The sequence below is a fragment of the Rousettus aegyptiacus genome, unplaced genomic scaffold (genome assembly GCF_014176215.1).
Source record: "Rousettus aegyptiacus isolate mRouAeg1 unplaced genomic scaffold, mRouAeg1.p scaffold_m13_p_18, whole genome shotgun sequence".
Lineage (NCBI taxonomy): Eukaryota > Metazoa > Chordata > Mammalia > Chiroptera > Pteropodidae > Rousettus > Rousettus aegyptiacus.
Genome location: NW_023416293.1, coordinates 4,652,458 through 4,668,279, shown reverse-complemented (window position 1 = coordinate 4,668,279; position 15,822 = coordinate 4,652,458). Strand labels below are relative to the sequence as shown.

At 36.9% G+C, this 15,822-nt stretch overlaps 1 protein-coding gene across 1 annotated transcript in view; it reads left to right on the top strand.

Moving 5' to 3' along the window:
* The window catches only part of DNAH14 (dynein axonemal heavy chain 14), a 193,830-nt gene that overhangs the window by 59,854 nt on the left and 118,154 nt on the right, over nt 1–15,822 (top strand). The window contains exons 15-23 of the mRNA XM_036235400.1: nt 334–379; nt 471–568; nt 1,823–1,989; nt 2,684–3,028; nt 7,416–7,757; nt 10,253–10,622; nt 11,388–11,578; nt 14,599–14,844; nt 15,383–15,504. Of these exons, the coding sequence (XP_036091293.1) occupies nt 334–379; nt 471–568; nt 1,823–1,989; nt 2,684–3,028; nt 7,416–7,757; nt 10,253–10,622; nt 11,388–11,578; nt 14,599–14,844; nt 15,383–15,504 (1,927 nt within the window). The remainder of the gene's footprint in view (nt 1–333; nt 380–470; nt 569–1,822; nt 1,990–2,683; nt 3,029–7,415; nt 7,758–10,252; nt 10,623–11,387; nt 11,579–14,598; nt 14,845–15,382; nt 15,505–15,822) is intronic.

The following is a 15,822-nucleotide window of genomic DNA, read 5'->3' as shown; positions in this document are numbered from 1 at the left end:
GCTCAAGGCGAGCATCAGCTTACAGACCCCTCGCAGTGCCTGTGGGCAAGAACGCCATTGTTTGTTTTTATCTCAGTACTAGTACCATTTCTAACTGAGGGAACCTGAGGATCCATTCTTGGGATGCTTGTTAAAAATGCAGACCCTTGGATTCCATCTGAGACCTCCTTAATCAAAATCTGGGGATGGGGTGTACTGCTTGAATACTCTTTCAAACGACCTTTCCAGTTTATTCTTAGGCTATTTGGAAAGCTCTGACACACACCAAGTTGCCATTTAGCGGTTTAAAAATCAATTTTTTTATTCTCTCTTTCTTTCGATGGATTCTAATAGACATAGAAATGACGAATGAGTTTAAGAATACATACGCGCATGATGAGTAAGTAGTAAACGTTTTTGAAATTTCAAGTAATTTTATATGTTAGTTACTTCATTCTTCTGAAATGTGCTTTTATTGTTTTCTCTCTTAGATTTGTAGAATTTCCTACAAATCTCTTTATTGCTCCCAACAGATTGGAGTTTTCAATAAAAATTCAAAAAATGGTGACTGATATTGAAAAATGTATAAGTAAGTATTTTAAAGGTTTCATTAGATACATTGTCTTCTTTGGCAATGTTTACTTAAATTTAGGCATTTGATGCTTTTACCCAGGGATGTGGCAGACATTACGATATATTAGGAGATTATACAAAGATGGGAATCAGGAAAATAGTGAAGGCCTAGATTTCTTTCAATAATTTCCACAGAATTTTATAGGACTTAAATAAGCAATATTTTATATGACACAGTAAAACAAAGATATTATTTCCACCTCAAGTAGATTTTTATTTATTCTTTTCCGGCTGCATGTGCACAGGCTGAAATTACATGGTAATTACTAGCCTGATCAATAAATTTATCTTTTCTCCACAATCTAAGTGCGGTCCTCTGCAGCTCCCTAATTGTCGAAGCATTCTCTAGTCTTATCAGGACAGTTTACTGAATTCCGAGGACACTCTTTCTGGTCTCAGCTGGTATCCAGTGCATTATGTGATGTCTTTCTGCAGGCCTCAGGAATCCAGTCTTTCCTCACTATACTTACTGTTGAGTTATGAGAGGTCTTTATATGTACTCTGGATACACGTTCCTTATCAGATAATAAGATTTGCAAACATTTTCTCCCAGCCTGTGCTTTATCTTTCCATTCTTTTTCACAGAGCTAAAGTACTTAATTTTGATAAAATATAGCTTATTTTTTTTTCTTTTGTAGATTATGCTTTTAGTTTTGTATCTAATTCTGTCTCACTTAAGTTCACACAGATTTTTCCTGTATTTTCTCCTAGATTTATAGATGTGTGTTTTATATTTGGGTATGTGATTCATCTTGAGTTTATGCTTTATAATGCATAAAGTATAGGTCAGAATGTTTTTTGTTTGTTTTCTTTTTTTTTTAGTTTTTGCTTGTGGACATCCAATTTTGCAGCTAGATTGTGAACTCATTGATAGTAGAGGCTGTGTCTTTAATGTCCTCACATGGTATAATGCTCTTCACATAGCATATGTGAAATATTGTTAACTTAATGACCTATTCTCTGTTTCTATTTTAATCACACCTCATTCCGCCACCACCTAGTTACCTATGAGTGATATCTTTTGTTTTCATAATATTAAATCCAAATGTTTACACTTGTCTTTAAATTCCATTTATCAGAATAAAATGTTATCTAGCTCCCACAATAAATCATCCTCAGTTTTTAGTAGTTCTTGATGTCATGGGTAATTTTAAGGTGTTGCTTTTAGTGGGACTTCTGAAATTACTAACTTTTTACTTATATATTTTAGCCAAAATCATTCCCCTTTACAAAGATCCCCGCCTGTCCATCTTTACCGATTTGGTTTTAATTATGAATATGCCTGATAAGAAAGGACATATGAAAGACTATAAGAAGCACGCCACATGGCCAGATTGTCAGATCCTTTTTGAAATGGATCCTGCCTACCAAAATAAAGTAAGTGTAAAAACCGTTTTTCTTAGGGGATATTTGGTTTAAGAAGCAGAAACGCACTGACATTCTTAGATGAAAGGGGTTTAATGAAAAATTAGAATCTCACCTTATCCCCCCCATTTGTCTTCTTCATGATATTTCATTTCCGTGTTTTTTTTTCCCCTGACTTTTACTACGAAAATGAGCTTTCTTTTTTATGATTCCCTCATAATATTGCCTTGCCGATATGTTGAAGCGCCATGGCCCTGGCTTTTCCCATTACTATCTAACTGGGTATTTTAGTTCCAATATACAAGAGAATGTAATTGTCTTAGCTCGGACGGATAGCTGTGTCTCCTTTGGATAGTGTGTGGAATTGACCTTCTTTAGGGCGTGGAATATATAAAGTAAAACAGAGTGAAAAACAAGAAATCACCAATTGGTATCTCTAGTACATGGCGAAAAATAACATGCTAATTATATAGTTAAATAGCCTTGTAAACCTTTTCATAAAAGCCAGATTTTAAAAAAGTGATCTAAATTTCCTCAAGTCTTATGTTTCCGAGGTATTTATTTAGTAGAGGTTGTTCTTAATGAAATTAGCCACATAAAACTATCATTTTAAATATTTTAACAAAATTATTAGCATATTAGACTACACTATTTTTACCCTGAACATAAAATTCTAACTAACTTTTTGTTACATTTTTATTTATAGATCGTGAGTCTCCTGACTATTATTGGTGATAAAATGGGCCTAGTGACTGATTACAGCCACAAGTTTTTAAGATATTGTACTATGGTAGAAAAGGCCAAAATCATGAGTATGAAAATATCATTGGTGGAAGAATTGACATCGACGCAGTTTAAAATGATACTGGCTAGATTTATAAACTACCTTAGACATATCGTTAACATGGTCATTGAGAAACGCATTGGTATTTTCAAGGTTTTAAGTCTCGATTATCAGTCAGAATGCTTACCATACGTTGAGAATATTATACATATAAGCCACGACCTCTTGCGATCTATAATTGAAAAAAAGAACACACATCTGTTGGAAGTAAGTATTTTGAAAATTCCTGTTGCTTGAGAATCTTTAAGATCAGTAGGTTATAATTTTAAATGTCTACTTAGAAAACGTACATAGTAAGTATTATCTTCAGAAAGTTCCAATATGCATAGCATTTAGGTCTGATCAAGTGTCACTGCCTCAAAGAAACCTTCTCTGACCCACATGTCTATAAATATGCCCCATGTCACTTTCCACCTGCTTTTCCTATCTGGAATCGTTGCAAGATTTTAAGCAGGGATATGACGATGCGATTTGCCCTGTAGAGCGACCGTCTGGGTGGATTATTCTCCGTGACCTCATCTAAGCCTGACGCTGGAGCAGGTGTGCTCATTGGACCCTGAACAGGTAGAGCAAGGCAATACCTGTCGTTACGAGTTTAGAGACCTGAGTATGCCTTAGGGAATGTCATTGATTAGGCTTGGACTTTATTCTTAAAAGTATAATTTTGTATTTACTCCTGGTTAATTCCATGCATGAGTCTAGATATGATTTTTAAGCCTATGAATTCTTGACATTTAGCGGCTACCTCTGTGCTTTGCACTTCCCTACCTGCTTTCAACGTGTGGTCACTGATTTGATGCCATTCAAACATAGACTTGGGAGGAAAAGTTACACCCTTTTTAGTCTTTGGCGGTGAGCTTTCTACCAATCCTGTTGTCCCACAGAAACCCCTTCAGCGAAGGCTCTTTATTAAAGGTAATGGCTCTAGTCTTATCTCCTGCTAAGGCTGCCATTCCGAAGCCACCACTGCAGAGTTCGGACACAGCTTTCCCACCTCCACAAGTCTTTGAATTAAAGGGCCCTCAATTCTCTGCAAAAGGCAGAGAATTTTCTTACCAGAACTTTATTTCCCTCAGTCTCTGCCTCACTTATCGTAGCATGAGATCATCTTTCATAGGATTTCACTGAAAGTGACAAAAAGGACCTAGAATATGATACTAAAAATATTCTACTATTTACTCTAATGCTACAGCTTCAGTGAATACATTATTTAAGTCCCAAGAAACAGCAGGTGACGTTGTGACCAAATATGTTACTACCATGTAACAAGCACATCTACTTGTCCATCCTCCCAAATCTGTTAACTTACTGCCCCAATAAAATGAGATATTTATGATGGTGTCATTTCCTAATTCTCAACTTTGAAAATGAGATTTTTGGACAATCTAACTCCACACCCCTGCCCTCTATCACCATAAGCTTTCAGTGAGAGAGCATAGGACTTTTAGTTTAGATCATTACTAAAATAGCAGTGTGTCTCTTCTATTAAAAAAATATTGGGTAACACTTATATTACATACTCCCAGAAAAGGTCAACTTCATCCCTTTTAAAAAGATTTAATTATGCAGAAATGAATCAGTATAATGTTTACAAACACCAATGACAATATGAAACCGCTTGAGTTCAAAACCCGTGATACAGCCACAGTAGAGAAATAGGGCTAGACTTAATTTCCTGCTATGAAAAACTAGCAAACTGAACCAAATATATGAAAGAAATACTTTTAGATGCTGAATAACCATCAATGCAGGACTGTGATCCCGGAGATAAGGAAAGCAAATGAAATAAGGGACTTCTTCTACCTGGAGGCAATCTTGGAACTGCAGGAGAAACCAGAATGGAGCCCAGTGGCCTCACCGAGTTGAGATGGCTCGCATTTGTATTTTTAGAGTCAGAATCATAGAAGGAAGGGAGCTATGCAAAATAAAACAAAACATAAACAGATCCGCACAGAGGGCCCCATAACTACCGGCTAGTGACCTAGTATGTCTGAGCATGGACACAGGGTGACAGCCCACAGAGATGAGCCAAACATCACCAAGAGCTGTAGGCAGCACTGTTTGTAGAGCTCACGCTAGTCCAGTTCCAACCAGCCAGAGTGGAGGGTCCAGGGATGACGTGGGGTATTTATTCAGTGGGACTCCGGAGGGTTACACCTTAGGAAAGGAGCCGACCAATGAAGGGAAGGCCATTGTAAATATACTCTTCCAAAGGTTAAAACTACACCTCAAAGTGATCAAAGCGCGCGTGCGCGCGCACACACACACACACACACAAATTGCAGATAACTACCTCACTAGATGAAGGATAGCACTTTTTAAATAAAGGCAATAAAAATTAGACATATAACATAGCATTAACGATGCCTGGCCTCCAATCAGAAATTACTAAATATGCTTAGAAACAAAAAAAAATATGCCTCTCAACTAGGAGGCAAAAAGCCAATGAAAACGGTCCTAGAAATGAAAAAAAAAAAAAAAAAAGGAGACTATCAGACAAAGACATTTAAAACAGCTTATATAATTATGTACAAGTATTCAAATAAACATACAAACATGACAAATAGATGGAAGAGATTTTACAAAGCCAAATGTAACTTAAAAAGGTGAAAAATACAATATCTTCAGTGGAAATTTCATTTCATGGGATTAGTAGATTAGGCACTTTAGAAAAAAAAATCCCAACTTGAAGAAATAACAATACAGTTATCACAAAAGAAGCACAAGAAGGGAGCAAGATAGGAGAATCAGAGTTTTAAGTTTTCAGAAAGTTGTTTCTGAGCTACGACATTTTTAGGGCTCTGTTGTGGAAGTTCTGTTTAGTCACCCTCTTCCTAGCTCCTGCATTCCCCCATGTGTGTTTTTATATTTTTGAGACTTTTGGTAGCTTCTCTTAATATGGTTAAGGAAATTCTCATATTTTGAAAAGAATTCCTAATGTGATAGAATTCTTTTATAATAAGTGATTTTATCAAATGCTTATTATATATCTACTGAGATAATCATACAGTTGTTTTAATCTTTTAATGTGGGTAATTACATAAATTGACTTTCTAAAGTTAATCTCACATCCAGATTGGTAGATTTAGCTTGCCAGCTTGCACATGTGCATACATACACATAATTTTTAAGATTTTTGCATTTCTGCTTGTAAGTAAAATTGATCTGTGATTTTCTTTTACCATCCTTATCCAGTTTTGGTATCAATGAACTGCCAGTGACATAAAAAAGTTGTGTGTATTTCACCTTTTTCACAAAATTGTAATTATCTGTTTCGCTGTAAATCGGATCTGTATTTAACAGTTATTTTTTTCTGCAATTTAATTGGGATTTGCAGTCAGAGTCAAGATAATTGTGTTTGTTTACTCAGTCTTCTGTTTCATTTTTGATAAAATGTGACAGGCACCCCTATAAGCCTATGACTAAATTATTTAATCCTCAGAACTACAGAGGAGGACACCAGGTTTATTCAAGTAAACCTGTCTGCTTAGGTTCTCACAGTTAATAAATACTGGAGCTGGGATTCAAACACAAGCCTGTTCATATAAGCCCTGTGTGAAAAATGTGTAGACAAGAGTGTGTTCGTTCATGCACACTCACATGCACACACGCACACACATTCACATCATGGTAAAATTTCTTATGGGTTAACAGTGGTTGTTTCTAGGTGATAGAATGATAGGTATTTTCTATTTCATAAACTTTTTTTTTGTATTGCATTTTTGCACGAGCATTTGTTACTTTTATAATCAAATAGAATAAAGTGTTTGAAAATTAGAGACATATACAGGCGATTAATTCAAGGATGTGAAATTGAAAATTGAACTGACATGGATTTCAAAATTATGCACCGAGTATTCCTTAAGAGTCATTGAAACAGGAAAAAAATTATGATGAAATTATAATTTGAGTATAGAAATACAGTTCTTTTGAAAATTTCATGGAATGATACACATATAATAAAAAGTGTGGATGCTCTAATGAATACATGTAATAGATACGAATGTGATTTGGATTCAGATTTGAGTTTGAATCATAGCTCTGTAACTCAATAAATTTCTCGTCTTAGGCTAGAGATTAATTAATCTCTCTGAGAGTTAGTTTCCTTCTGTACAAAATGCAGAAAATAACTATTAGCAAACATACTATCGGAACAAATTGAGATCACGTATATAAAGAAACTAGATCTTGTATATAAAGAAACTAGATCTTGTATATAAAGAACCTAGATCATGTATAAAGAACCCAGCATGTAAATGCTCAAAAGACAGTAATGGTTATACACTGTTCATCATTCATCCATACTTTTGTTATCATTATTACATTTATTTCATAGAAACAAAATTATTTATAATGGTACTTCTTTAATGTCTTAGAAGCATTTTTATGTGCAAGATACATTCAAGTTACTTCGGTCAATAATAGAAAGGACTTGGTCATATTAATACCTCAGTATTTTAAAAAGATTTAGAATGCCTAGATGATTTTTTCCCTGAAATTATAATTAAGTTGGGGATAATTAAAAAGAATAATTCATCTTCTAAAATAGTGAAAAATGATTATATGATTATAATTGATGTGTAAATGATTTCAGGTTGTAGACTCATCCTTGCGAAAGCTGGAATCTGATCCTACGGAAATAGAAGAATTTTTGGAACATTTTACTTTTTTGGGTGCAGTTTCCTCAAAAATAGCTGAATTAGAAAAAGAATATTCAACAGTTGCTCAACTGTATTCTGTTTTAAGGTATTACCAGATCAATATTTCAGAAGAGCAAGTTGCCATATATAAAATCCTTCTTCTCAAGTTTGGTCAACTAAAAACTGCTATGAAGTTAAGTGATACAAATAAAGATGCTGCTATTATTAAATTCAGAGACAATTTGGAAGCATATATCACTAGTCTACGGGTCGACATTAGTAATTTAAAGGCTAAGGTAAGTTTTTGTTTTTCGTTAAAAATCAGCTTGATATTAGTCTCATGTAAGCCTAAACATATAGGTATTTTCTTTGTATGGGATCGTAGGTAAATAATTTAATCCATGTATTCTTAATTCACAAACAGAGTTTTGTTGATTTGTGCACTTGAATAGGAAGTAAAATTACATGTCCATTTTCGCTGACCTCCAACTGAAATTTAGCAATTTCTTCATTTGTGAGTAACCGTAGACAGCAAACGACATCAAAGCTGGTGACTTTTTGCATAGGTTTCAACGGACTAGCAAAGGGGCCCCTGGCGTGGAGAGGACTAAGAGAACCAGAAGCCTTTCTTGACCTTCCTTAGTCTGGGTCAAATGGTGGTAATGATAGTTCCAACTTCACTTACTTATCATGAGGAGCAAACTGCGAACACCTAACGTTTCTTGAGCCTTTACTAAGTGTCAGTAACTATGCCAAAGGCTTTACCCTTTTACCTGCATGAAAAGCAAAACAACCCCATGAGATTTAAAGGGGTCACATACCCTGCCTAAGGTCGCACAGCAAGGAAAGGCCACGCACGAGGGACCTTGCTTCTCACCGCCCCTCTGTCCTCGCCACCATTACGAGTCATCATTAGTTTATTCAATATATTTTGAGTGTCTAATTGTATTAGGCACAATGTTATTCATGTCAATGAATCCTTTTTTCAATTTCTCCATCTGTACAGTTGATCTTTATTGTCGCAAATGAATGTAATGAAGATAAAAAATATAGTCCTAGGAAAGTAACTGATGCACATGTTATATTGCAGTCTTTAAAATACTACTAGAAATGTACAGTTACACACATACATACAAAAGTTTCTAGTCCCCCCCACCCACCCACCCATTTATGTTTGTGAAGTGTGTTAGTTTGGACACTGCCCGAAGTGGAGATCTGTCACAGTAAGTTTACAGGAGAGTGCTTGTGGCTTTGATTGCCACCAGCTACTAATACTACCCTAGAATTGCTTGGGGGCTCGGGCGTGACAAGACAAAAAGAAAGAGATAAAGAAAAGAGAAAGAGAGAGAAAGAGGGAGGGAGGGAGGAAGGAAGGAGGAAGAAAGGGGAACTTCTACACTCTGAACATTAAGAACTGTCAGGAAAACCAGAGCTAGACAGTAGTCAAAGCAGTAAAAGCAGATTTTTATCCAGAACTATTGCAGTAAGGAAAGAGAGAGCTCAATATCAAACCAGGCAAACTTCTAAATACAGCACGGACAAGTGGAAATTTATAGCTAAGGAGCAGGAAGGAAGTCGGTGGATGGAAAATTACTAAGGGGAAACGTCAGGCATAAGGAAGGTTCTGGCTTAAAGTGACCTCATCAGATCCTTCTGTGGACAGGCCGGGGTGGTACAGGATGTCACAGGATGGTAGGGACCTGATCAGGTATCCAGGACGATCAGACATTGAGGGCGGGTCTGGTTAAACTTGAGTTAGCAGCATCCTTACTGAAACTAGATTTTACAAGGACGTGCACAGGAGAAGTTTCAGGAGCCTGACTAAAGTTTGGTCAAGCAAATAAAATGTCAGAACCTTTTCTGCTCCTCAAGTCAGAACAAGGAGATTCTCCTGGAGGTTCTCCTGGAGCTCTCATTTTTGTGTTCCCTGACACTTACTGCCAGGTTTCTGGTACATTGAGCTTAGGTCTAGGAATACCAGTGAAGAAGAAAAAAAATATAGTAAACTCAGTCCTAATTTGGTGACACTTTACATTACCATCTTCTTCTCCAGTCTACTTTCTACTGTTTATTTTCAGATTCTGGAAGTAGCTGCTGCGTGTCCAGGGTTCATAGGTATGGTCATTGGGAGACTCGGGGGCGGGGGCACATTTAACCCAACATCCAACTTCAACTGTTTACCCTTCAAATTAATTTATACTCCTGATCTCTGTGACGGTCTCCATTCAGAGACTGCTGATGGGATTGGCAAAACTCTAACCTTGACTCCATTTAAGCTAGTAAGATTATCTTTCCAAGTATTTACACCCTGTCCCAAAATAGCTCACTTACAAACAATCAATGTTAAGGAGAGATTATGAGAGAAGCCGAAGGAAAATTTGTATAACCCATTATATAGGCATCACTGTTACAGATTGCATATTAAGCCCTATCTATTATCACAGATACAGTTCACTTTACACAATATACTGTGTTTATGATTGTTATCAGTGTTATTAACTATCTTTCAAGATTGTTGTATGGGTTGAGTAGGTAAGATAATGTGTTACCACTGACTGGGATAGAGAAGGCACACAATAAATTATAGATCTGTGGAATAATAAACAATTAAAATTAGTCATAATTAACACAAGTAATTATAAATTAAGGACAATCTTTTTTAGATGACGTTTGCGAATAACGTTCACGAAAGCGTTGATCGCATGCCGAAATGCTGGCGCTAGCCACGTGTGAGTTCTGAATGTCACGATCTCTCAGAACGTCTTCCTGTTTTTTGTTTTTTGTTTTTTAGATAAGAACTCCCATTCTGCTATGTGCTAGCACGCGAGTGTCGGCAGCAATGGAAATGATCCAGACTTTCTCGGAGGAAGCTGCGAGCTTAGCCAACAAAGTCAAAACGTATTCAGACTATCAGGATTGTTTTGATGACACACAGTCTCACATGCATTCTTTTAACGTGGAGGAGATTACACAGATCGTGCTTTCGGAGATCTCCGACATTGAGTATGACTTAACCTTGAGGAAATTGTTGTGGGACGCGCAGGAGGAGTGGGGGACGCTCTTCCAGGAATGGCGGAAGCGTACTCTGCACAGTATTGACATAGACCTGGTCCAGAGGAACGTTTCAAACTGGATGAACATAATCTTCGTACTAGAAAAAGGTAGTAAGAGTTTCGTTCTCAAGTCTTTCCACCAAGGATTACACTCTAAATGGCCTCTGGGCCAGTGAGACCAGTGTCCTTGACCTGATTTCTTTACCTATTTCAAGGGCTGACCATTAATGGCTAGAGAAACAGTGCAGGAGTATAGATAGGATCGTTTCCTGAAGCAAGAAAGAGATGAAAACTTTGTCCCTAAATTTTTTCTTAAGTAATTAATGACAATTTTTGTATCCTTTAAAAGTGGGGTAGAACCCCAGACACTTCATCATGATTCTGGGTCTTTTTAGGCTAGAGATGTTTTGATGATATGGGCCCATCTGCAAGATCTCCACCCAAATCCTCATGGTGTATGCCTGCAGCATCTTTTGGGCTGTGGGGGAACAGCTAAAAATGCCATTCTGAGAGCTTTCCTTTCTGCTAATTGTCAAGTTTGAAATCTTCTCAACACAGAGATTCCGTTTCTGTGTGAGCAGTTCTGTAAGATCATATCCTTTCCAAAAGGAACGTTTTATTTCACTTGGCAAGAGAATGTTTTTGCTTTTTAAATTCCTCCCTTATCTCTCAGCTATACTTCAAGCTATGATTTCCTCTCCAGAAAAAAATACTTCAATTTGCTTGTTTTCAAATTATATAAGAAATATAACCATATCACAGACGAATAACTGATCAGCCAGCATTACATTAAGTAGCAATTTTATTTCCTGGCTTAAAAAGATGATGGACTTATTATCATCAGTAAACCTACTGACCCATTGCTATTTACAGGTTTACCCAGAAACAACATGGTAACACATCTTAGGCAATCAGTGACAGATTTTAAACAAGAGCTGCCCATCATCATAGCTCTGGGCAACCCCTGTCTCAAGCCAAGGCACTGGGAGGCTCTCCAGGAGATTATAGGAAAGTCAGTGTCTCTGGATAAAAACTGTACGGTTGAGGATCTTCTAGAGCTCAAGGTAAGTAAAAATACGTTGAAAAAAATAGATTGAAACGCCGGTGGGGCCAACTTTCAGTGGGCAACTATAAATCTATAAGGAACAGGAATTAGAAAAGGGAGACGTTCATAGAGTATCTGGTGATAGGAAATTATGTTTAGCCAGCCATATTGGTTAAGCTATTTATTGCGCCATTATTATCTAGGTGATTAGAGAACAGCAATGCTGGTTTTTATGTGTGGCAAATGACATTAGCGTTTTATATTTAACAGTGCTGCTTATAGAGAATACATTTTATAGAAATAGAAAAATCCAAACTATATTCCATTTTATACAAAATGAGAATATATGAAGAGCTTCTTAGGATAACACCAATGAGTCAATACTATATTTTAAATACATCATTAGAGACTATTTGATTTGCCATGTCGATTTTGTTTTAAAAATAGAATTTTTCTGTTATTTAAAAAATTTTTTCTTTTTTCGTGCTTGGCTTAAAATAAGCTTCATTTATGCCTCATGTTTCTGTGTTGACAGTGTCTAATAAGAGTATTTTATACCTATAATTTTCTACTGAATTATCTCTTGTGATGAAGAAATGAGAGGAGATTACAAGAATTTAAAAAGAACTTTAAAAGACAACTGTAATGGATTTTTAAAATTAGATTATTTTTTATCTCCAGTCTTAACCTCAACCTTTCTCCTGAACTCCTGTATCTAAGTTTCTAATCAATATCTCCACTTGTATGTCTAAGAAATATCTCAAAATTAATGTCCAAAAGTGCACTTCTCATTCTTCGTTTCTCAAATCCTACTCTTCTCTCTTCCCCAGCTCAGTTAATGGCATCTCTGTTTTTGTCTGTTTTTTTTTAAGCTAAAAATTATGAAATAATCTTTGAATCTTTATTATTCTTTGACTCCTCATCCATCTAACGCTCTCATGCTTTCCTGGATCTTGCCCAGAGTCTCCTAACTGATCTATGTGCCACAAGTGAGTTCAGCAAAATGTCTAGATAATTTCAGAACATACAGGTCGATGCCAACAGCTAAGTCTATTCAAACCAGGATTTCGGAAATCTAGCACAATTTCAATGATATTTTCATTTTCAAAGTCTTAGGTTATTGGAATCATTCCTAGGCAAGTCAGGTAAAGGATTAAATTTGATGGGCTAAGTGTCGCAGCAAGCAATAAAAATCAGGGTCGACAGGCCCAGAGGGGATCGGCTCGTGGTCTGCATTGGGTCGATGATCTCAAAGGATTCCAGTGAGCTATCCTTCCATTTCTCAAATGAACAGACAGTTTAAAGTGGAAGTCACAGACGGTTTTTGGAGGATCCAAATTAAAATAATTCAACATCTTAACAAAAGTGAAGGTCTTCGGCCTCTGAAATAGAGTCAAAAGAGCCCCCTCTTCTCGAGGTTAGTCATTATGACAGAGGAGATGAGCGGACAATCAGCTGGTCATCCAAAGTGAGCTCTGAAAGTTCCTGAATGATCTGATCATCCTGTAGAAATTTAGCAACAACTCATCCAGATAATGTAAGTGCCTAGATGAACAGGATCTGGCCCAGAAAGTCAGCCTTCATTTACTAAAACACGTACATCTTGGGGCTGACCCAGAAATGGTGGTCATGATGCAAGACTGTCTAGAACAGGCTGTGATAGGTTCGTTTGTGATCTTATCAAATGAATAAATTATGGTGTTACATAATAATGATTCTGCCCAAGATGCTATGCAGGCCCTGAAAAGCTCGTGATGTGAAAAGCATGTCACAAAGTAAAGAGGAAGAAGTCAGTAGCATGCATAAGACGGACACAATTACTTTACGGTTGATCATTTTCACTTTAGAAAGCCATGTGCTTTATCATAGAAGCAGAGAATTATTACAGGCCTTCAGATTTCATCTGAAACTTCCCAGATTATTACCAAGTCATTTGGGAGGCCTGAGCATTTGGTGGTCAAGTCCCAACTTTGACGATAAAGGGCTAGGTCCACTTGGTTGAAATTTTGCTTTAGACGTTACCAGTGTCTGGATTTAGTACTTAGCAAGTTCGGAATGTCAGCATGAGGCACCAAGTTCTTTCTTCAGCATAGAACCTTGATGATCCTATGGTTCTTTATCTGCTTCAGGCTGAATAATCTGTGTCAAAGTGAAGGCTTTGACCAAGCTGTTACTTAGCACCATAAACTGTCAACTGATTTTACTGAAGCCACACCCATCTTTGGCAGACCCATAAGAAAGATGATGACAAAAACTAGTCATATTTGTTCAGAGTCCCCCCTGAGCTGCATTAACAAAACTCAGGGATTAGGTATCATTCTTTTGCCCCATGAAAATGCATATGGCAGCAGTGGTAGATTCTTCTTTCAGGGATAAAAACTGTCAGCCCAGCTGGTTAATTCTAAGATGTGGAGATGGGACGCTCTCTGAGTATCTCTATTATGGGGAGTGAATCTGGAGAAATTATATTAGGATCGCGTCCTATGGGAATGGGCAGTCTGCACACATGGAAAGAAGACCTATGTAGACTTCACTAATGAATTGTGAGAAACACTTATCCTTACGGATAAGTGTATGGCAAAGAACGGGAAGCCAGGAAGAGGTGAGTCCATGAGAGTTACATTCTCTCAGATGATTATGTCCCAAGAATTATTATAGGAAGTAAAAGCATGTCATGAAGTATGTAAGCAGTCAACATTAGAGCAGTGAAAACAAAGATGAAGAAAATAATATCTGCATATACCCAGAAGGTGCTTTGAACTATTCTGTACACTGACTAGAATCAGAGAAAATAAACATCGTGTTTAGAAATTTTCACCGAGCATGACGAATATGAAAAAGTTAGGACGCGTAAAAGCGATAAAGGGCTGAGTCATGAAGGTCCGTCTGTGAAGTCTCCGGTTAGGACATCAGCCTAACGGGACCGGATCTGCCGTACCTCTGACGCATCTTCAATGCGTTCATTTAAATCTTCCAGTTTGGATGTATCAGGAATTATGGGCCCCATCAGACATTAAATAATCATTTTTTTCATTTTAGATGTTTCAGCATGAAAGTCAAATAAATGAAATATCGACCTCAGCAACTAAAGAAACCGCTCTTGAAAAAATGCTCTTTAAGATTATTGAACTTTGGAACACGACTCCTTTACATTTAGTTCCTCACCACACGGAGACTTCCTCTGTCCTAATCATTTCATCTCTGGATGACATTCTAGCTCAGCTGGAGGAGTCTCAGATCATACTGGCAACAGTGAAAGGATCTTCCTATATCGGGCCCATTAAGGTAAGTACAGTGGCAAAGGGAAAATGTTTTCGTTGTCTCTAGTTTTATCTATTACTTACTTTAAGTTTTTTCATTCTGCAAGCTTTTGAGTTATAGAAACACATATAGAAATGCGGTGGAATATTTGGTAGTTCAAATACCCGAGAGTAATTTTTATGGAAACGTTATTAACTGTTCATGAGGAACTGTCAGAAAGTTTAACCTGGGTGGACGAGATAAATCCAGATAACGTAAAGATGTGACCCTATGAGCCATGACTGTTACCGGCCGGGCCACAGCTTCTGCAAATACCCCCGGTGCTGGCCGTGCCCGTGCCAAAACCATTGCCTTGACTTTCTGCCGGCAGCAGTGGAAGGCTTCATTTTTATTTCCTGTGCCATTGCTCGTAAGGGTTCATCCTACCTCCATTCCTGTGCGTTCCTGCAATTATTTCTAGAACAAACATCAGGCTCCACATCTATTCTTATGTAATTAGGAATTAAACCATGTGGTCAGCTTTTGTTCAGCGTTCTCTGATAGGATGTTTTTATCATCGTAGGCTCTTGTGGATAAATGGGATCAAAACTTGACTCTCTTCTCTCACACTCTCGAGGAATCGATGAATTGTCAAAGAACTTGGCTTTATCTTGAACCAATATTTAATTCTTTAGAAATACAAAGGTAATCACTCAAAATACGCCATATACAGGTTTTAGAAAAGCCTGGTGGGTAATTTATTTCCTGTGATCCTTGAGAAATCATTTTTCAATGAGAACTCTAAAACAATTCTACCTATAAGCAGAGAGTATAATCTGCTGCATCATTATTATATTTTTTATTTCATAAAAAATTGAAATGGAAATCTTATTTCTCAATTATGGATATAAAGCTGTTAAGGACTGGGAAAGAATATCGGATACATTATTATAATCCTAAAGCTACAATACTGTGTGTATTTAGTGCTAGAACATTAGTGTAGATTTGATTTGAACAATAAAA